Source organism: Parambassis ranga, chromosome 16 (assembly GCF_900634625.1).
Source record: "Parambassis ranga chromosome 16, fParRan2.1, whole genome shotgun sequence".
In the NCBI taxonomy this organism is placed as follows: Eukaryota; Metazoa; Chordata; class Actinopteri; family Ambassidae; genus Parambassis; species Parambassis ranga.
The window spans coordinates 11,585,899-11,607,736 of NC_041036.1; the positions used below are offsets into that span (position 1 = coordinate 11,585,899).

Below are 21,838 nucleotides of genomic sequence, written 5' to 3' on the forward strand. Positions count from 1 at the left end.
AAATGAGTGGAAAAAAGGCAGAAATTATATTTCTTTGAACACCAAAACATTCCTTTAGTTGCTGCAGGTAAACTATACACAGCAAAGCGAACACCTTTCATACCACTTAGCAAGCTGTATGGCTCCAATATGGTTTGGTACCATAAAATCAGAGAGAGTCAGTTAAGCTTAACATCTTTGCTAAATAATATGACACAGAGCTTACCAGACAAATTCAACCCTACCTGCAACAGTAAATGACTCATGAGATATGATGGGTAAAATGTTTTCCAAATTGATCGACAAGCCTGGAAAGATCAGGAACAAAGGGGTGTAAGTTTACAGTCTGACTCTCCACCTCCTCCTCCTCCTCCTTCTCTGTTTCTGTCTGCTGGGCTCAGGTAAAAGGTCGCCTTGGTCCACACAGACACACCTGCTGAGCCCGTCTGTAAGCATTTCTGTCTAAGTTTCTGACCTTTGTCAGAGCGGCGCCTCCATCTGCAATGACAGGCAACCTTTACTCAGGACAGGGAAGTAAAGTTTGTTTTTCTGTAAGTTTGAGAAAGACAGACAAACAAAAGGATGAGAATTAAAGGAAGTGATGGTCAGAGAAACAGGCAGAAATGTGGCTGAAGACAGGAAGTGAATATTACTGCATGTTGTATATAGTGTTAAACGTGTTTCTACAAGAGGATGGACACAATTTGTAGAAAGTGTTTAGACAGCAACACAGGAAGCATGAAATTGTCCATTATATCTCCTCTCCTCTTCTCGTCTGTTAAATTTAGAAATACAATCATTCCTCAGGTTCAGCATTTTATGGAAGCGGACATGCTCATAAACAAGGTTTGGAATTTGCTGGAGACATGAAAACTTGTTAATACCACAAAATAACTTTATGACTGTAACGACAAGGCTTCTGGGAGCCATTGAGAAACCTGAGAACAATAAAACTGAAGCAAAACACACAAACACATTCTGATGTGTGCGCACTGTACCTTTAATCTTCTGAACTCCACAGCTCACAGATTGCTCTGAAGACCCAGTCTTTGCATATTTACCCTTTCCCAGCAGATGTATATTTGCTGTGCCTTATACTTTGCATATTTACTCAGTCTGAATATATTAGGCGGCCAGTTAACATTCTGCTTATGCTTCGTCCTCTGCTGACATTCATTCTGTGTGAAATTACTTTTTTTAAATGCAGAGACAAAAAGATGTTCTGGTTAAACCTGTCTCCGTCTCACCTCTGTGTCTGTCCAGTGTGTAAGGAGGCCAAGGCCGACCTGGTGTTCCTGGTCGACGGCTCCTGGTCCATCGGAGATGACAACTTCATGAAGATCACACGTTTTCTCTATAGCACCATGGGATCACTGGATCTGATTGGACCAGATGGCACACAGGTCAGACCACACACCCTACCCTTCCCTACCCGTCTTTGTTCTGAATCTATAGAAGATATCTAAATGAATACGTTATGCAGTCTTGACCGCCTCACTCTGACTAATGTTACAGCGAGCCTCCCTAGTGTGCTGGTATTCACATTTATGACTGCTAGTGGTTCTCCTGTCTAGTCTAAACGTCTGTATCTAGTGAAAATGACTGCGCTGCCAGTCCATACAGTATCATAAGTTAACCAACAGAAATACAAACGTGCCTAAGGCTTTTAATTTTTTCTCTCTCTTTGTAATTTATCCCCTTTGTTTTCATTTTTCTCCTGAAAAATGCGTACTCATGGGAAATGTAACGTAGAGCAGATGCTGGGGAGCTGGCCAGCAGAAGCCACAATGAAAACCATAATAATGATGGAGTGAAGAAATTACACATCTTAGTGTAATTTGTGGGTAAAAAAATCCTTTTCACAAAAGCAAATGTAGTGTGTTGCGAGTATGTTAATCCCTACAAACTCTGCAGGATAAGTAGGGTTAATGCTTGCTTTCCAGTCATATTTTTTTTTTTTACCAGTGGTCAAATTAACAAATGTCCTACTGTCCATTGTTGCGCATCCTCCATCCTGTCCAGCATCCTTCATTGACTGCAAACCTTTTTACCCATTCAGCCATATTTTCATAACATTTAAGAGGAATTAACATGAAGTAAGTTCATATCTGTGTCTGTATTGGTTTCATTTTCCTTTCTTGGATGCAACAGACCCATATAATGAACCTTGGATTCTTGATGTGCTTGCGTCTCATCTATCGTTTGAGAAAAGTGCTGATGTTTGCATTAATTGATAGAATACTTTGAAGCAGTTCTTCACCCATTTCCCTTTAGCAGTCCCCGGAGAAACCAGCGGGATTTTTTGTACCTTCAGTAAAGTGAGGAGGAACTTTGAAACCCCCCTGTGATTTAATACTGACTTTCTAGGAGGACTTTTTGTTGCTGAGCAGGATTTGATTAACTCTGCTCATTTGCTGCTGCTGTGTTTTGTGCCAGAAAACATTACTTTTCTGGCAGGGCTGTTGGTTTTAATAAGTTAAGCCTAGCTGCATTTAAAACTGAAATAAACCTCAAGTAGTTCAAACAATTTCTAATATACTATCAGCTTGACTCCACCACGAGCAACACTTTGAACATTTTTACTGCAGTGAATATTACCATCTCCTCTGCCTGTTTCTCATTTATCAGGTTCATCAATAGTAATGCCAGACTCTAAACTCGGGGCATCGGATTTGTATTGTCACTGTGATCTGATTTATTCGTGCTTCTCTCCTGCATGGCCTCAACAATGTCAGCAGACCTCAGCTGGTTCATTTGTCACACTGTAGAGGTGCTTGCTAAACCCTTTTTGTTTCATTTGTGTAATGTCTAAGCAGTTTGTTACCCTCACTGTGCCCCATAACCCTCTGGCAGGAGGAGACCAACAGCAAAACACTGGCTGTAATGTGAGAAAGTTGGCTGTGCTGTAAAGACAGAGTTGGCTGGTAAATGTAGGCTGACCTGAGCCAACAACAGCACCATTAGCAGTCTGGAGGTAATGATAGTTGTTCGCTCCTCTTACAGCAAGGCAATTAAATTGACTATAGTTCCCATTTGAGATTTGGGACATACATATATATTTTCTAGGCTTACATAAAATAAGTCTGTAATATGTCCTTTGACAATATGGACGTTTTTTCAAACGCTCATTAAAAAATATTAAGGCTACAAGTAGTGACAGGTGCAGAAGGTGCTCTCCCAGCCCAGTCTCTTTATGGACAGCCACAACAAGATAAAGTTAAAAATAAAATGTAAACAGGTGAGTTATATAAAGACATCAGGGACCGATCAGCAGATAAAAACAGTGTTTTTATACTAGACTGTAAACATGCAGGCCTGTGGGGATTGACTTGAATTTGAAGCCGGCCTCTAGTGGCTACTTAAGGAACTGCAATTTCAGGACTTTCTGTTACTTCTCAGCCTTGGAGGTAGTCACTTGATTTCAAACTTGATTTCAGTTCATTACGTTTAGAGTGTTTTTTTTGTGGGGGACTCTACAACAATTGTAGAGAGTTTTCTGTGGATCATCATTAGCATCACACATTGTTCTGGTTTTTTTGTGTGCATCACGTATAGTTGAACCCATCTGTACAATGTGCTCTTTATTCAAACCCAATTTGTATAATTACAGAATTTCTTTCAGTGAACAAAAGCAGCATCTGTTTTGATACGGTTGTTGCTGTTCAGAATAAATTGTTGGTGATAATGAGCTGTATATTACTGTTGGACCACTTTGCCTTCATAGCATTCAAATAACACCATGTAAGCTGCTTGGAGTAATTTGGCTGCTTGCCTCTTATTTTGGAGGATGCTCAAACAAACCTGTGCACACAAATATAGAAACACTTTGCGAGAGTAATTTGTAGAATAGAATACTAGACTATTTCTGAAAGTACGTTTAAAACCAGAATATTTCAGGAGAATGTGAGATCCACTTTAATTTAATTTGACATACGCTTTAACTTTTTTGTTTTTTATCGTCTCTCTCCAGGTGGCCATTGCTCAGTTCAGTGACGATGCTCGGACTGAGTTCCAGCTGAGCTCCCATGGCAACAAGGAAGCACTGCTGGATGCTATTCAGATGATCAGATACAAGGGAGGAAACACCAAAACAGGTTAGAATGGTGTATTTAACAGGATTTTTGCAGTATAATTTTTTTTTTTTTATTTTTTTGATTCAGTCTAAATTTACCTGGATGGTGAATGGTGTTAAAATAAAGACTGCACATTGGAAGTGGAAGTAGTGATAAACCAAATAAATAAACTAATTATATTAGGACAAAAAGGACAAAAAAGTCAACAAACTCTTATAATACAAGCTGCAGATGACCTATGATTTAAGCACAGACCAAGGCAGCAGCACTGTTTCTCTGCTGTTCTGTGACTTCACGTTGACAGCCAGGTCACATGAGGATGGGTGTGTGTGTGTGTGTTAATGGCAGGGAAGACAGGGTAGCAGCCTGCACTGTTGTGCCGTTTCTATTCTGAGTTATTTTTAACTGAGTTGGAATACTGCCATGAAGCCCACCTGAAATTGTCGATTATCTGCATGCATCACCAGCAGCTAAACTATGAAAAAAGAGAAAACTCTTCTACCACCGAGAAGGATGTGATGTGGTCCTAAGTTCCAGAACAGCTACAAATTCTAGAAAATGGCACTTCTCATCTGCTTTATGACACCTGTTGGTGCTGTCAGAGAGTACAGCATATAATCCAGGGTCAGTATCCATAATAAGCTCCTTGGGTTGTGAATGTCTTGTAAAACTCTAGTGGAAGTGTGGAGCTGTCAGCGCACACAAGGTGAATGTCATTAACGCTGTGTGTTATGTGATTTCACAGGTAATGCTGGTTGCTTAGAGTACTTTCTCTCCCTCCTGAAGGCAGGGTCATGGCTCAGTGTCTGCACAGAGTAATTGTGCCCTTGAGCTATTCCAATCTGCTCCCCTATCATCTTTAAACATATACCATCAATCCATTCTTCTTCGCCCTCCTTCATCTCCTCTGCTTCTTTGCCAATCCTCTTCTTCCTCACCACTCATTTTACTTTTACTTTGATTTTTTTTATTCCAATTTTTTTATCTTCTCATGTCCCCCGTTTTTCTATAACCTTGTTCTTCCTCTGTAATAATCATTTTTCTTGTGTCCATCCTTCTGTTCATTTCCCTCAGGACATTTTTTAACCCACATCCACTGTTTTAACACAGGTGGAATGGTGTTTCAGCTGACAGGGCAGTATATGTATACAGTGTGTGTTCATGTGGCAGAGCAGAAAATAAACCATGAAATTTCATCTTCCCCACACGCTGGAGGTAGGAGTCAGCCAGCTCTCACAAGGTTAGGCTAATGCTTGCAGCCTCACAATTTCTCTGTCTCCCTCTCCCCCTCTACCGCTTTGTGTCTCACCCACACAAACACTCACATACACGACTCAGCACAGAATTAATCTTCTTCAGTAGCACAACGACAATGTCTGATCTTCAGGCTGCTGTCTCCACCACAAAAACTCCACACAGCATATTTTAGTCACATAGCACTTTGTATGATTTCCTTTATATATGTGAAAACTATAGAACCTTTAGATATTTAATGTTTTCAAGTTGATGTTTTGTTGGATGGTGCTTTTCAACATTGTCCCATATCTGAGGAGATCCAGTCAGGGTCTTAGACGAGTCCATTCTGTTTTGTGCCATATTATTCCAGAATGACTCCATGATGTTGACTTTTGAGCTCTGTGAGCTTCAGACCATCTGCTGCTGGACTCTTTGTTCTTCTTGTTGCTCATTACATGACCCTCACCATTAATAAATCTGGGACTGGTGCCTTTAGCACAATGAATACAGACCTAAACACCTGACGCTCCTAAAGCTTTTGCATCATGCAGTTGAATGTTCCCAAACCTCCTCACTTACCTCTTACTCCTGTGGACCGCTGAGAGATGGACCAGAAGTTTCTCTGGCTCTCAAGCCTTTTTTTCACTCTCCAAAACCAAACTATTCCCTTTTTCATTCTAAAAACCACACTAGACCCCATAGAGGCCCCTCGCTATGTTTAAATCTCCTAAAGCCCCAAAATAAAACACTGTATTAAACCTTTAGCCTTTGGCAGATGCATCTATGTGGATACAACAGCTAGCCAACAAGGAACCCTGCTGCTTTACTGCCTTTTTATGTTGTATGTGTGGAATTTGGCTAGATACACTTTATACAGTGTCTTGAGTCCTGATGACCTTGGGGTCAATACACACTTGTCTAATGTTTCATTTCCAAACAGGCATTCTTTGGAAGTTGACTTGTTTATTTTTTTTAATTCATTCTGAGAGTTTTTATTCCAACCTGATTCATTTCATGTCTGGGAGCTTCTCAGTAACCTCACAGTCCCATGCAGTTGGCTGGAGAGCTGCTGGAGAGCTGCTGCTGCTGCAGCGGTTTAGTTTCTCACTCGATGGTACTGGAGAGATTATTGAGGAAAAGGAGGGACAGCTGCTTATTCACCTTCTGAGCAAGCTTCTTGCCATAAGTCCTTTTATATAAATTTCATAGACAGTATAAAAATAATGCCTTCCACCATCCTTTGATATAAGTGTGAGTTGAGACCTGTTTAGGATTCGTGGTGTGGAGCCTGATATTCTGGGCTTTGGCTCTTCACTATGCATTTATTCATTAAGGTATTAGTGAGCCTCTGACTGGCTTAGTGAGATTCTGCTGTAATGCCCCTATACAATGTGTGTGTGTGTGTGTTGAGATAGATTTTTATACTCTACATGAGTAACTGTGCTAATCCCTGACACCGCTTGGCTGAACAGTGCAGACTGAGGAATTTAAATGTGATGGTGTGTTTGATGTCCATGTGTCTGTGTCACTATGTGTTGAGGTGACTGACTCATGTTGTGTCACTCAGTCAGTAATATATTCACCAATTAAATTAGTTAAAGTGTAATTTTAAGCATCCACCCTGCTTCAGCTGCAGTAATGCAGCGGTGTGAGACCCTCACTCAATTTTCAAGGTTTATGAGTCTTTTATGAGTTCAGGAATGCACTATGAATGAGTTTCACTGACTATGAAAGAAAGTAAAACCCATTTAAATGCTGTTGTATATTTTCAATAATGCATCTGATGATCCAGAAGGCATTCTGAGGAACCTGCTGTAACTTTTTGGAGATTAAAGGATTTAATAGCTCTCAGAGACAATATGACAGACTCGTCCTTGTTCTAGTGATTCACTTGTTATCACAAAAGGTGAGGCAGAGAAAGTTTTCTATAATTTTTTTGTCTTGGGTGACAATGAGAGAGAACAAACAGAACAAACCCAAACTGTGGATTAGTTCACACACACATGCACAAAGCGATGGATTGCTGATTGATGAGGGGCATCTGAACCCATCCTGGTCTTCGATTTATTTTTTTTACTTGTTTTTTTTTACTATGTTTTTATGTCGTCTTCCCCTCCTCCTCCTCCTCCTCCTCCCTCCTCCATCCCACCAACCACCGAGCTTCTCCTCTCACTCATTGCCCTTCTCCCCTTCTCTGCCCCTCTCATTGCTTCACGCCTGGCTGGCTGTTGTAATTCCAGTCTTGCCCATCACAACGAGAGGACAGTGTAGAAACAGATGTAGCACTGGCAGATATCTGACATCACACCACTTTACAGGCCAAGCACTCTATCATTTGTCATAACTGACAGCTCAGTCAAAAAAAATAAAACGGGGAGAAAGTGATGACATGGTCTGAGGGTTTTGGTTTGGTTAGGAGACAGGAGACAGAGACAGCACCCACATACTGTATAGATCCATTTACACCACACACACAGTCTCGCGTGCATAAGTTAGTCAACTTAACATCTTTTCTCACCAGACAAACTCACCCACTAACATCTGGCTTTTGTCTGAAATGGGAAAGGTACAATCTACATCCACTCCTGGGATAAATTACTCTGCAGTAGTCACAGATATTTCTCGCTGCCTCCTCCTCCTCCTCCTCCATTTGGCAGTGATGTAAACATAACATCCGGGTGGCCATGCTAAATTTCAACTCTTTTCCTTGTTGGTGCCAGTTTGCGTTGCTTTCCAAAGGATTATGGGAATTCAAAAGAGTGGGAGGCTTCTCAGACATGTGTGCAGTCTGCCGGCAAGCCAATGTGATGCCTCTGGGTGATGATGTTATGTGTAGGTTGAAGCTCACGTGTTAGAAGTTTGGCTTTAACTAAGAAGAATTATGGATAATATAATTTAATTGGGTGACTCACATAAAAATTTGCCACTATGTATGGTTTCATTTAGGAACATAGAAGTCATCTATGGAGGTTTTCAACATGTTTATTTTAGCTGGACATCCATTTTAATATGGACATCTATGACTCACCTTTGAAAGCCAGCCTCAAGTGGCCATTCCAGGAACTGCAGTGTTGTGCCTCATTTTGTTTTTAGTACAAATTTCCTTGATAATAAGCACCTTTCTCAATGGCTCAGACATACTGCTGAAGAGGAGTGAGAGGACAAATTGTAAGGGACTTGAGACAATTAATGGCAGTGATTGGTTGGTTTAATCATGCAAAGGTCAGGTAGAGATGAGTAGTTGAGCTATATGAACGATCAATGCAAATGATGATGGATAATATGCAAATATTGGCATTAAATAGAAGTGACCTAAGTGTGTGATGATTACACAGCTGTGCACATTGGCCTGCATTTACATAATGAGTGTGTATTGGTATTAAGCCTTTAGAGGAGTTTAGATCAATTAAAGCCATAAAGGACACTGTCATCACTAACAACAGAAATCTAATAAAGAAACAAATATTTGTAGTAGTGGTTTAGTTTAGCATCTCCCTTTCTTCATATTTGACTTTATTGAACCAATAAACTCAAACAATGATGCACATAAAGCAGCATTACACTCAAATATGTACAGGAGTCTCTGTAGCTGCTCTGTTACAGCTGTCTAGACAGATTTTATTGACTGATTAGGTCAAAAGTTCATGTAAGTTTTTGACAAGACTGTCATAGAGTGGAATATGACATCTCCGTCTCATCTCTCAGTGTTGAGGTCTCATTGTAATACATAGGATCTCCTTTGTTCTGATGCTTTTTAAATACTAATGTGCTGAAGTCTGATTTGAGTAGCTTTCAGGAGCTGCATGTTTGTTTAACTAACAAGTGTAATAAAATTGTAGCGCTGGTCACAAACATTCACCTCCATGAAAGAAGTGAGGATGCAGATTTATAACATTAGATGTTGGTTATTATTTCACAATTTTATTAAAATAATCTTGCACATATTCGAAACTGGTTGAGTTATACATTCGCTGTATTCCTCTCAGTGGGATTATTCAGAGATCCTTCTGTGTTAAACTGACTATGTACATTGAATACACAGATTTAAGGAGCTCATTCTCCAAAATAACAAGAAGGGTTCAGCTATAAGAGATAATTGCTATGATCCACAGTCCTGTCTTGTAGCTTTGCTTGGTTATGTGTTATGTTTTAGTTATTTTGCCCTGTTTTGTTTATTCTTACTGTTTTATTTTGAAAGTCAAGTTTCCTTGTGTGTTTTTATCCATCTCTCACTTCACTTCTTCTTTCCCTCCATTGTGTCTTGTATTTGCGCCTTACCTCACCTTATCTTTTCCTTGTTGGTTGCCAGTGTGTCCTGTGTTCCTCTCTTGTTTCCAGGTTTGCTGTGCTCTCTTATTGTGTGTTTAAGTTCAGGTTTGGCTCTTTTGTTTGAACTTGGTTTTGATTTTTTGAGTGTTGGATTGTGGGATTGGCCTTTTTGTTTGACATTTTTGCCTTTGTCTCACAACAATAATCCCCTCTGTATACACCCTAAACATCAAGCGCTGTTGGGCCTGACTGATAATGGAAGACGTCACCTAAAAAGCACATCAAAAATTAGTTTTCATGAGCATTATTATACTTGATTAAAACAATTAAACAGGGAGGTTGTTTCACTTCATTGTTTTGTGTTGTCTTTTGTTAGGTCGAGCCATCAAACATGTGAAGGAGTCCATTTTCACTCCAGAGGCTGGAGCCAGGCGGGGAGTCCCTAAGGTCCTGGTTGTTCTGACTGACGGACGTTCACAAGATGACGTCAACAAAGTGTCCAAGGAGATGCAGATGGATGGTTGGGATTTTATTTAGCATGTATGTCTATTATCTCCTCTTTTTCACTGACTGTTCTGAGTCTTCCTCTTTCAATCTTTCCTCAGGCTATATCATCTTTGCAATTGGCTTTGCGGACGCAGACTACGGCGAGCTGGTGAATATAGCCAGTAAACCCAGTGACAGACATGTGTTTTTTGTGGATGATTTGGATGCTGTGAAGAAAATTGAGGAGCAGCTCATTACCTTCGTCTGCGAGGCTGCCACTGCAAGTAAGTAACATACCTCATGTTTAAAACAGAAAGAGAGCAGGAGGGAGAAGAGTTCCCGTCAGATTCTGGTCAGTCAGTAGAACTGGAGCGAGTCTGGAGAGCTGAATCTATCAAGGATGAACTAACAGACTATTTTCTGTCTTCTAGCTTGTCCGTCTGTTTTGATGAGTGGTAACACACTGGCAGGTAAGAGTTTTAAACCCCACAGCAGAGGCACTGGTAATGATAGCAGTGATTGCACATCATGATGATGGTAATGATCACGCTGCAGGTTTCCGTATGATGGAGAAGTTTGGTCTGGTAGAGAAGGAGTACAGCACCATACCAGGAGTGTCTCTGGAGCCAGGTTCATTCAACAGCTTCCCCTGCTACAGGTTACACCGCGACGCCCTGGTGTCACAGCCCACCAAGTGAGTAAAAACGTCACACCCAGTGTGTGTACGTGGGGGGGTGGCTGTCCAAACTCTCAGCTGCTTCTCTTCATTGTGTGCTCTGATATATGTGGACACACAATTTAGCTGTTATCTTTGATGTGTTTTTCTTGTTATCTTGTCAAGAAACTGATAAAACTTGTAATCATGCCTGTCAACGTTTCAATTTAATTTGGGAGAAAATTCGGTGTGTGTGTCTGTGTGTGAAGTTGACACATTTGTCCAGGCATTCTCTACCCACAGCAGGAAGCAGGATCACATCTCTCTAACTTTAACTGTGACTTACCCCAGTCTGAATGGGGTCTTACTCCTAGGACTTTGTCTCAGGCTCAGCAACCAAAATCTCAGTTTTAAAGCTACTCTAGATAAAGATTAAGGAGGAAAAATTGTGGCTAAATTTTAATTGTGGTTGGCATAAATAAATACAAGTTAAGGTTAGGTGTTGAAAACAGGGTAAGGGTTTAGGTAAAAATTCTTTCCTTTAGAGGACACACATGGTACCACACACCTCTTCTTGGTAGTATTAGATAAGATGTCATTTTTTTAAACATGTGCTTCCTTCCAGCAGTTTTTTTTCTCTTACTCTCCTGTTTACCCATCTGTGTTTGCTTGTGACTCTCCCTTCCTCTCTTCCTGGCTGTGGGGAGTGGTCACTGTGAGTAGTCAGTGGGACACAACAGCAGAGGGCTTTGAATTATCAGCCAGCAGCACACACACACGGTCCTTCAACTATTCACCACCTGTGCCAATGAAAATGAACAGAGCCTCTGGCTAACAGAAAGCCACAGGGGAGCTAACATAAAGGCCAATATGTTTAAAGGGTCTTCCTTTATCTTTGTTTTGATTATCGTTTAACAACAGTCCAAGTCACTCTAATAATAGCACCTGCCCCCAAACACTAACAGCCACAAATATTGATATTATAGACTTTAAGTATCTTAAATATTACTGTAATAATTTCACATATCCCTGCAAGTCTGCTGCCAATCAGTCCACATGCAAACAAATGTGGCTACTCCAGGAATGCAGCATATGAAATCAGGAGCACTCCATTTTAGGTGCTATTTCCAAGTTTATGCTGTCAACCAGCTTTAACTTCAGCTTTTTGGTGTGTGATTGTTCAGTGTGTGAAAAGCAGGCATTGACGAGCGCTGAAAAGCTGCAAAAGTGGATTTCAACAGGAAGTGCTTGGAGGCAACTGCACACAAAAAAAGCTAGACTGTGTGATCAAAAAGAAGCTGGTGCTCACAGCCAGTCTGAAAGCACTCTAAAAGCATTCACAGCCGCTAAAAGAAGACTATGGCATTTAAAAAAACTTTCTTTTGTGTGTGCCAGGTACCTTCACCCTGAAGGTTTACCATCTGACTACACCATTTCCATGATGCTACGCCTCCTTCCTGAGACCCCACAGGAGCCCTTTGCATTGTGGGAGATACTCAACAAGGACAACGAGCCGTTGGTGGGACTAATCCTTGACAGTGAGTCTTTAAGAACTTTAGGTTTTGCTTCTTCATCTTTATTTTGTTGTCTCACCTGAAGCATGACAACATCACAGGTACAGACTCACACAGCAGCAGATGTGTGCTGCAGCTTCTGCTTCTTATCAAATCCACAAAAAGAGTGCAGCTCTTAGAAGTGGGACTGACAAGATATGGTCACCTATGGTCACTATAATCACCTATACACCACTTCTACTTAAATAAACACCTCTTTAACCTCAATGATTATGTTATCTCAGAGTTAAATTAACTTATTGTTTGCTGAGAACCTTTGTTACCCTTTCTGAGGGGGAGATTGTCTATACTATTGAAGCCGCTTTTCAAAGTCGCAGCAGATGGGCTGACAATGGTAATGATGGTGCAGCAGCTACAGTGTCATGTATAGGAGGCAACAATAGGTGAACTCCCTTCAGGCGTCAAACTTCAGAGTTGTCTGGGACATCCTCGACTTCAGAGGAGATTAGTGACCTGCTGCAGTGAATGCATTACCATCTGGCCTTGATGATGGTCGGGATCCCCAGCAGCAGCCTGAGGGTGTTATGAGGGGGAAAACAATCATTTTTAGCTGTTCTGTTTCTGTCTTCGTTGACCCTGTTATACCTAAGGTGGAAGAAAAATAGGAAATATTGAATTACTTTAGTTTGATTCGTGAAATACTAGAGCAGCCCCTAACACAGGAGAATACTTTATACATACAGATGTCAATCAACAAGTGAGCAGAATGAGAAATAATATAACATATATCTGAGTATACAGACACAGACCAACAACCATCAAGGTTCCTCTGCTGTCCAGCAAAAAAGGTTTGCTGTTCCTACAAGCAGAAGACAGCCATCATGTCTATACTTCTTCACCACTGACTCTGTCCTCCCGGCAGATTCTGGAAAGACGTTGACGTTCTTCAACTACGACTACAAAGGAGACTTCCAGACGGTTACTTTTGAAGGAACTGAAATTACTAGAATCTTCCATGGCAGCTTCCACAAGGTGAGTTCATAAAACCTTTTTGATTGGAAACTACTTATTTGGTTAAAATTATAGCAGTAGAATCAATTTAGTCATTATGCAAACATACAGTATGTTCAGTGTCATAGTGGAGAATGTTAACATTTGCTTGTGTAGGAGCTATGGAAGCTCAGAATGGACATTTTTTGTGATTATGACTTCCAAAGTTGGCTTTGTTATTTTGACAGCTTCCATTTAACCCAAAGAATAACATGTCTTATATTTTTATTTTAAATGCATAAAGGGTTAAGATGCTCTAATACAGACAGGTGGTTCCAAACTTTCTAAATGTGTCTGAATGAGATGATGACAGCCCTCTCTCTGGCATTTTTGTTTAGCTGTGTGTGTGTTGAGTGAAAGTGTGGACCCTTTAAGAAACATCTGTGGACTTTTGACAAATAATACAAAAACCACTGTTCTTTATTTTTAATTAATGTAACAATCAAGTCACACAAATGTTAAACACAAAACAAAAAAAAACAAAAAGGCTACATTTGTGGGAGTTGTGTTTATTTTATGCGACTTTTTGTGACTCCTCCCTGAGGAGTTGTGTTTGAACCACCAGAGAAAATATTGCTCTGCCCTCCCAGCTGATTTACTGACAAAGACATTTCATATTTTCCTCAATCACTGGGATTACATCCAAATATTTCTTATGTAAATGACATTGTATCAAATTAGCCTGACTCAAATGGTAAGTTTTGATGACATTTCTTGCAGCAGAAGACAATTTGCTGGAAGGAAATGATGCAAATGCCTCCGCTGAATAAATAATGGTGCTGATGTGGTTCAGTAAAAGGCTAATTCACAGTGCAAAACACTCTGTCATGAAACATCAACAACAATTAGAGACATAAAATACAGAAATAACAACATTGTCAAATGATAATCAGGCCTTCGTCTTCACAGAAGTGCTCTTGGAATAAGCTGCTGTGCTCAGTAGTGTTGTCTTCTAATAGCACACATTGTTTTGCCTTTTTTTTTTTAGTTTTGTTACATGGAAACATTACTTAAAAGAATATAAAGTCCAAGCAAAGCCTATAGACAGTCCTTCTGTTGTGTTGTTTTAGACTCTCTGTGGAGTTTTGCTGAAAACAAACCAACAGCAGCCCACCAGCTCTCTGTCCGTCCTTCTTTATCACAATCCTCAAAATGTCAGACAGTAGCTGTCCATCACTCTCTGTGTCTTTTGTCTCCTCCACTGTTTTTTTGTCTTTCAACATGACAATGTTCAGAGAGGGAACAGGCGCAGAGGACTGCCTGGCCAGAGGAAGTGTTCGTCTCCATTTAGACAGGATGACAAGTGAATAAGAGGAGTGTCCGTGCGCGTGGGCATGTTTGTGTGTCTTTTATAAAGGGATTACCATATGAAGACACCTCACTTGAAAGCTGGAATACCCAGCAGGATCTGTCACTGCTCAGCGAAGCACACATACACACACACACACACACACTCATGCATACACACAAAATGAAAACAGGTGTGGGGGGGGGGGGTGAGACACAAAAGGAAAACATAAACAGGAAAACATACAGAAAGGAGAAATAAGAAGGTTTTATTCAGGATGGCTCACAGACCTATTTTATCCTTCAGAAATATATGGACACTCTTTCTGTGAATCAAATGATTAAATGTCTCACATTAAAAAAGTTAGTAGCAGTACTTAAAGCTGTCGTGTGCTGTAAAAACTTACACACTTAGGAAGCTGCTTCAGTTCTTTTGGGGCTTTTAAGCTTAGCTTGCACCAATCAGCAGTGTCCCACAGAAAGACACAAAGGCAGCAGCTACAAATGAGGAAAGCTGCTGGACAGTTTTGGGACAACTCAAATCTGATTTGTTTGTAAAAAGGGACAGAGCCAGGGAGGGTTATATAACAGATAAAACATTGCAGCATGTGGCAGTTTTTACCTGAATGTTTCTATAGAACCTTCTCACAGTCCTTTAATGGCCATAGGATTTATTGAAAATTTATTTATTTTAGATTATTCTGTTACATGAAAAGGCTGCAGCTGTCTCATAGTGTCTTTACATCAGTTATTCCAGTGCCTTTGAGTTGCCTGTCAGCACTGCAGATGTTTCTTGTCGTGCAACACTTTTCTTATTAAGAAAGTTTCCATAATATTATAAATATCAGAAAAGTAGACTTAACCTTCTTTCTGTTGTGACTGTTCCTGGGTTAGTTATTAAACATTTGCCACATCTCCACTGATTGTTTAGATTTCTCTTTTTTATATATATCTAAACTGATACATCTGTGTCTGAGGTGCGCTCCCCTCTGGACTATAGCAGCTTGTCTTTGGATGGCAGTTAAATGCTTCACATATTGCTGACTGCATACAAGTGCATTAACGTTAATGCTAAAATAAACAAGCAGCCACTCATTTAGTAAAATACACACACACACACACAGAGTGAAGTATAAGTGAGCGTGCACATTTTAAGTGTGGCGCAGAGACGGCTGAGTCAGCAGGAATATTGATATAGCCTCATCTACTTTACACATTTTCTCACACTGTGTGTGTGTGTGTGTGTGTGTGTGTGTGTGTGTGTGTGTGTGTGTGTGTGTGTGTGTGTGTGTGTGTGTGTGTGTGTGTGTGTGTGTGTGTGTGTGTGTGTGTGTGTGTGTGTGAGTGAGAGAGAGAGAGAGAGAGAGAAAGAGTGTTTGCTCATAATACATCGTTCTTTCACGTATTTGCTCATTCTTCTTCTGCTCTTTCATGTTAGCTGGTATCTTAAAAACATCCCACTGTTTTATTCCCTGAAAGTAAAAAAAATAAAATAAGAATATGCTTCCTAGTTTTCTAGAGTTATCTCTGTTTACTGAAATCATTCTGGACTGTTTTCCTCTCTGTTCTCTTTGTTTTAACATTCACATCCAGTAAAGATAATGTTGGAAGCTCAGTGTTATGGCTTTTGCTATCAAAGCAGCACAGAGTTGCAACATTGCAGCGATAATTTAACACTGTAAGTCGTGTAGACAGAGAAAAATAGAAAAAGGAACTTTGTCTAAAAGATGAAACCAAAACAAATTCTGATAACAGAAAACAAAATCCTTTGCTGACATAGCTACAAACAAATGAGGTACTTTATATTAGAGGAAGATGCTGCTGATGGATAAGACAGGGATAATTCATCTTGTGCTGGCGGTAGAATTAGCTGTGGATGGCTCCAGCGAGCCATCTGACCTGCCAGAAACGGAACCATGCAAAAAGTATTCTGGTCGTCTTGTTTCTTATATTCAATCCTTGTTGTTTGTTTAGTTTCTTTTCTGATAGCTGCTCCCAAGCCTTTTTTTTCATTCCATGTATCGTTCTCAGTTTATCACTGTTTTTTTATCCACTAAGATGTAAGTTTGAGACATTCTGGTGATTTGAACAACATTTTATCTATCTACAGCTTTGCTGTGGTAGAACTGCACCTCACTCAGTGTATAGATTTAATCAAAGCAAGTCACTAAGAAGTGATTACTGTGCAGAAATCATTGGACCGGACTGAAAGAAAAAACAATGCAGGGTACAGTAGCCTTAAACTAATGTTTATGTAACTGAGTCAACAGAGGCTAAATGCTAACTGCACAAATCAGACACTTTTTTTCTACAAGACTGACATGATAAGCAGGCACATGCATGCGATACAAAAAAATCAAAAGGAAGGAACAGACATGGCGTCATTTGTCTCTGTTTGGAGTTGACCTTACTGTCATATGTATGTCATCCATTTTCAAGAATGAACTTCCTTTAGTCTGAAAATTGAGTCACTGCAGAGTAATGGAGGGACCATCTATGGAGCCTGAAGCACTGTGACTGGCATCAAAACACACAGAGACACACACAGACACACACATAGACACACACAAACATTTATAAATTCCTTAGAAATTTCATTGATCTGTATTCATTTTCCAACCACTAATGTTAACCTTAACTGAAACCTGAGAGGGCTGCAAAATACCAGCAAAATGTCTGCACCTTAGAGAATTTTCTTCATCTTTTGTATCAGGAAAGTACAACACACACACACACACACCATGCCCAGTGGAGTGTTGCAGAGTGGAGCATGAGAACAGAAAGTCATTAAAACACAGCCGTTCAGATGTCAGCCCAGGGATGGGCTCTGACACTTGAATATGAACTTTGTCTAACTCCACATTAACCATGCCTTGTTAACTGCATGTTTGTGTGTGTGTGTGTTTTGAGGTATGTGTGCTGCACATATGCATTTCTGCAGGTGAGACAGCAAAATTTAAAAAAAAAAACCTCCCTAAAATGATGAAGCATGCAGATACTAATCATCTAGTTTATTGCTGTCCTTCACCAGGATGCAGCACACTTTGCTCATTAACTGTGCGACCAGTTGAATTTCACGGTTCATGGCTCTGGCAGTAGTTTCCTCTGAGGAGGCAGTTTTGGCATCCAGGCATCCAGTACTCTGACTGGACAGGGTAATTTGTGTGCATAGAAGCTTTTAGACAGCATTTATAAGAAGAAAACACACACAAATGAACTCATTGTCACTGTGACTAGTCAGTAAAGACACACATGAGGGTCAAGTGTTTTACTTTCTGGCTGATCAAGACTGCACTAACAGCCATGTTATGACTCTGGTTGACTCCATATATTCAGTTGTGTTAGTGTTTGTTCCTAAACTCGCATTAGTAATTTATGAAGAGTTTCTTTTATTCCATAAATGATATGAATCAATTTCTTTGTGACGGCGTTCCCTGCAGGTACAGTTAACATATCCATTACACATGTTGATTTCATTTTTGCCAGGGGAAAAAAACACTGTTCTTTCTGGTCAGAAGTTGGTTTTATTCTAAAGGTGATTGCCAGAATGTATCCCAGAATGAGCTGGTAGTGATTGACTTCCTGTGAGTTACAATTCCCCCAGCAGCTGGAGGAGCCTGAATGGTGAGGCTTCTGAACAGGAGTGATGAAATATCCACTAAGACTCTTCCAGCCAAAATACTAGGCCTGAAATTTGCAACATTTCTCCATGAAATTCACAAAATTGTTATGCATATTGGGTGGATGGTGCTTGCTATTTTAGCCTCTTGAAGTCCCCTGTATGGTCGAGGATTATTTCACTGTGAGACCAGAAGCTTTCCTGTATGTCATTTTAAACACTTTCAGTTGTTTCGACTCCCTTTCTGGGCAGCAGTGGCTCAGTGGCATAGCAGGGTTGTCCAATAACCGGAAGGTTGGTGGTTTGATCCCAACTCCTCCCTGAGTCATTGTTGTGTGTCTTTGGGCAAGACACTTTACCCGCACTGCCTCCAGTGTACTCACTGGTGAGGCACGCCTTGCTGGTCATTGTATGACACTGCTTGGCAGCAGCCTTAAGCAATTTCCCCCTCAAAGTATCTAAAATTTTAAAAATTAAAAAAAAATTAAAATTAAAAATTTCATGCCACTGTTTCAGTAATGATGCAGGAATCTGCAAATCTTCCAGTTTTTAATCTATTGCATTCTTTTCTGTGTCTGAATCTCTTTGATAGACAACACCCTTTGATTAAAAAAGGTTCAAAATGATCTTGTATAGCTGGTATCCAACTTGTTGGGGTTTTAATTAGCATATTCTCCTCTAATCATGTCAGAAATTCCTTTTAAATGTTCTTGCTTGGTAATTAGAATTTTACCTCAATGGTTACTCATCAGCTGAGAAGTTCCTCAAGCAAGGACCTAGCTGGTACATAATCGACTTTGGACAGTGTTTTTGCAGATTAAAGACTTTGATATCTTATCATATTTCTAAAGCATTCTGCTCTTTTCTGCTGTACAGCTCCATGTAACCATCAGCAAGACAACGGTGAAGGTGGTGTTAGATTGCTCTGTTGTTGGAGAGAAATCTGTCAGTGCATCTGGTAACATCACCACAGATGGAGTGGAGATCCTTGGGAGGATGGTGCGGTCCCGAGGCAGACGGGACAACTCGGCTCCGGTCAGTACGACTGCCTGCAGTTTGTTTTTTGTTAAAGTACACGCTTACTACAAGACTAATTTACATTTAGGAATATAAAGGAGAGGCTGGCAAGGATAGGTAATGTTTATATATAATATTTATCTGTTTCTTTCTCAGATGGCAGGTCTGACTGTTTTAATTGTATAGCACAGGATTAAGGAAAATGTTTTTAATCAAGTGCTAATCATCTGGCTTTCCTCCACTCACTGATTGTAATGATCAGTAAGTTAGGTGTGTGCATAAACAATTACAGCCTCCATAAATATACTCAGTGGGAGTTCTTTTTATTTATTGCAACGTACAAAGTGCTTTTTATATATATATATATATATATATATATATATATATATATATATATTATGCTCTGCCCTTTAAGTAGCACTGGCATTAAAAAAACTTTGGCAAACATCAGCAGGGGAGAAGTTGATTTACCTCAGCCTGCTGAAAATACTTAGCACTGCAGTGACTAAGTTTATACATCAGAGCTGCTCCAATAGAATTATCAGCTGCAAGGAAAAGAAAAGAAAAATGTTTCAAAAAGAAAATAAAGAAGTGTGTTTTTCTCTGGCTACCTGGTAGCTAGCTGTAAGATTGTCTGTTATTGGTAAGAAAAAAAAACACAAAGAAATCTGTTACAAAAATAACCTATTATGGTGCATGAGATGAGTGTTCATAATGACAGCTAAAACTATATATATATACATATCATAAAGTAATATTAATTTTCTCCAGCACTTCTATGAATCTGTGTCAAAGCTAACCACAGCATCTGTATCTTTGGGTCTCAACACTAGTTCAGCTGAAAGTGCCAGGGCCTTTTTCAATGGTAGACCCCCTGTAGTGCTGCAATAGGAGCACTATGATTACCAGGATAAGACCATTCCATGTGGGCTGCACAGATTAAAAGCATTTGACTCACATTTCCTTTTTATTGCCATACATTACATGAATTGAATAGGACCTTTTCAGGGTAGATGTTAGGTCACTGGGTGTCTTTCAATATGCATGAAATGAACCTGAGATGTTTGTGAATTGAGAACAAAATCATTCATCAGAATTTAGTAGAGTAATGAAAATAATGGCTGCAGAAATACAACAGCAGATAAAAATGACTTTCATCCAAGGCTGCCATCTCTGCTGTGTGGTATTTAAATTCCTAGTATTGTGTAGTTGTCTCAGGTGTACATACTGTAAAGTATATATATTAGGTGGGGATATCTGGTTAGAATGTAAATGTTCAAACTGGGCCTCTAATAAAATAAATAGTGTATGTAGCATTACTTAAGGAATGACTCAGATCTAAGCCCATGACCTCCCATGACCTCATTTATAGTCTGTCCTAGGAGGAGAGCCTCCAGAAGTCTCATTTTGTTTATGAAAGCTACCAGCCACACTTCATGTGTCTGTCCCCCGGCTCAGATGAACAGCCCCAGATATTCCTCCTCTGATGCTGCCTTTGTGTTACATCTGTATTTTCTCACTAACAATAATGTAATGTAGTATTAATTGTGTTTGTTGTGTGTGTACTCATGCACGTGTGTGTGTGTTTATAGTTCCAGCTCCAGATGTTTGACATCATCTGCAGCACATCCTGGGCCAGCAGAGATAAGTGCTGTGAGCTGCCAGCGATGGTGAGAAACAAACACACGTACTCATCTCAGTCCAACACTCTTTCATTTTCTACCTCTCCTCTGCTGTTCATTAGTTTAGTTCTCTGAATATTACAACCTGAAATAATAAGGGCGCTTATGATGAGAGCAAAAAAGTGGTTACTGGTTTAATCATTTTCATTTAAGATGAGAGAAATTCACCAATTGAGCACCTGAAAGTTAAGAAACATGTCTTTATTGCACATACAGACTGTGTGAATCTCATTTAAATGATTTATCATTTCATAAAACCAAAATTTACTATCAAATTTTCTAGAACTAGAGTAATCGGTTTGTAATCGGTCAGTTTGAGGTGTGTTTGCTGTCAGGAGGATCAAAGAACCCGCTGTGTTATCAGTTTATTCCTGATCCAAACATCTGAGAAAAGTTGAGCTATGACGGACATCTTTAAACTGTTCTTATCTTGTTTACTGACAAAATCAAGGCGCATTTTGCAGTGCTTGACATTGTTGATGTGTTATGTGTGTTTTCAGAGAGTTGAAGAGCAGTGTCCTCCCATGCCCCATGCCTGCACCTGCTCCCAGGACAGCAAAGGACCTCCAGGACCCTCCGGACCTCCTGTAAGAACATTTATGCTTTATTGTACACTCACTGTGGAAGGTTTTTCATTCGGAGTGACAGTGTCCCTGCAGAGTCCTATGAGGAAACCTTTTAGATGTTTCCTTACCTCTTCCAGATTTTCTCCTCCACTTCTTTTTTTTTTTTGGCTTTTACTTTTTGGAGTCCTCTTTCGGATCTGTCGTTTGCGCCTAGTCTTTTAGACTCTCTTGAAAAAGAGGTTTTCAAACAAGTCCAGTAAAAGTATCAAGTGTAAATGTCATACAGACATTCTGGCGGCTAATTAAAGAAGTTTATGAGAATATGGATTTAATTAATTTTAAAACAGTACAACTAGCTTCAGCCCAGCTTGAACCTGCCTCCAAGTTGGCCAGCAAACATAAAAA

At 39.9% G+C, this 21,838-nt stretch overlaps 1 protein-coding gene across 1 annotated transcript in view; it reads left to right on the forward strand.

The window, feature by feature from the left end:
* col14a1a (collagen, type XIV, alpha 1a) overlaps positions 1 to 21,838 on the forward strand; it is a 102,491-nt gene that overhangs the window by 46,728 nt on the left and 33,925 nt on the right. Inside the window, exons 26-36 of the mRNA XM_028424636.1 lie at positions 1,243 to 1,382; positions 3,950 to 4,073; positions 9,934 to 10,077; positions 10,163 to 10,327; positions 10,475 to 10,513; positions 10,599 to 10,737; positions 12,094 to 12,236; positions 13,135 to 13,244; positions 19,045 to 19,203; positions 20,778 to 20,855; positions 21,368 to 21,454. Of these exons, the coding sequence (XP_028280437.1) occupies positions 1,243 to 1,382; positions 3,950 to 4,073; positions 9,934 to 10,077; positions 10,163 to 10,327; positions 10,475 to 10,513; positions 10,599 to 10,737; positions 12,094 to 12,236; positions 13,135 to 13,244; positions 19,045 to 19,203; positions 20,778 to 20,855; positions 21,368 to 21,454 (1,328 nt within the window). The remainder of the gene's footprint in view (positions 1 to 1,242; positions 1,383 to 3,949; positions 4,074 to 9,933; positions 10,078 to 10,162; positions 10,328 to 10,474; positions 10,514 to 10,598; positions 10,738 to 12,093; positions 12,237 to 13,134; positions 13,245 to 19,044; positions 19,204 to 20,777; positions 20,856 to 21,367; positions 21,455 to 21,838) is intronic.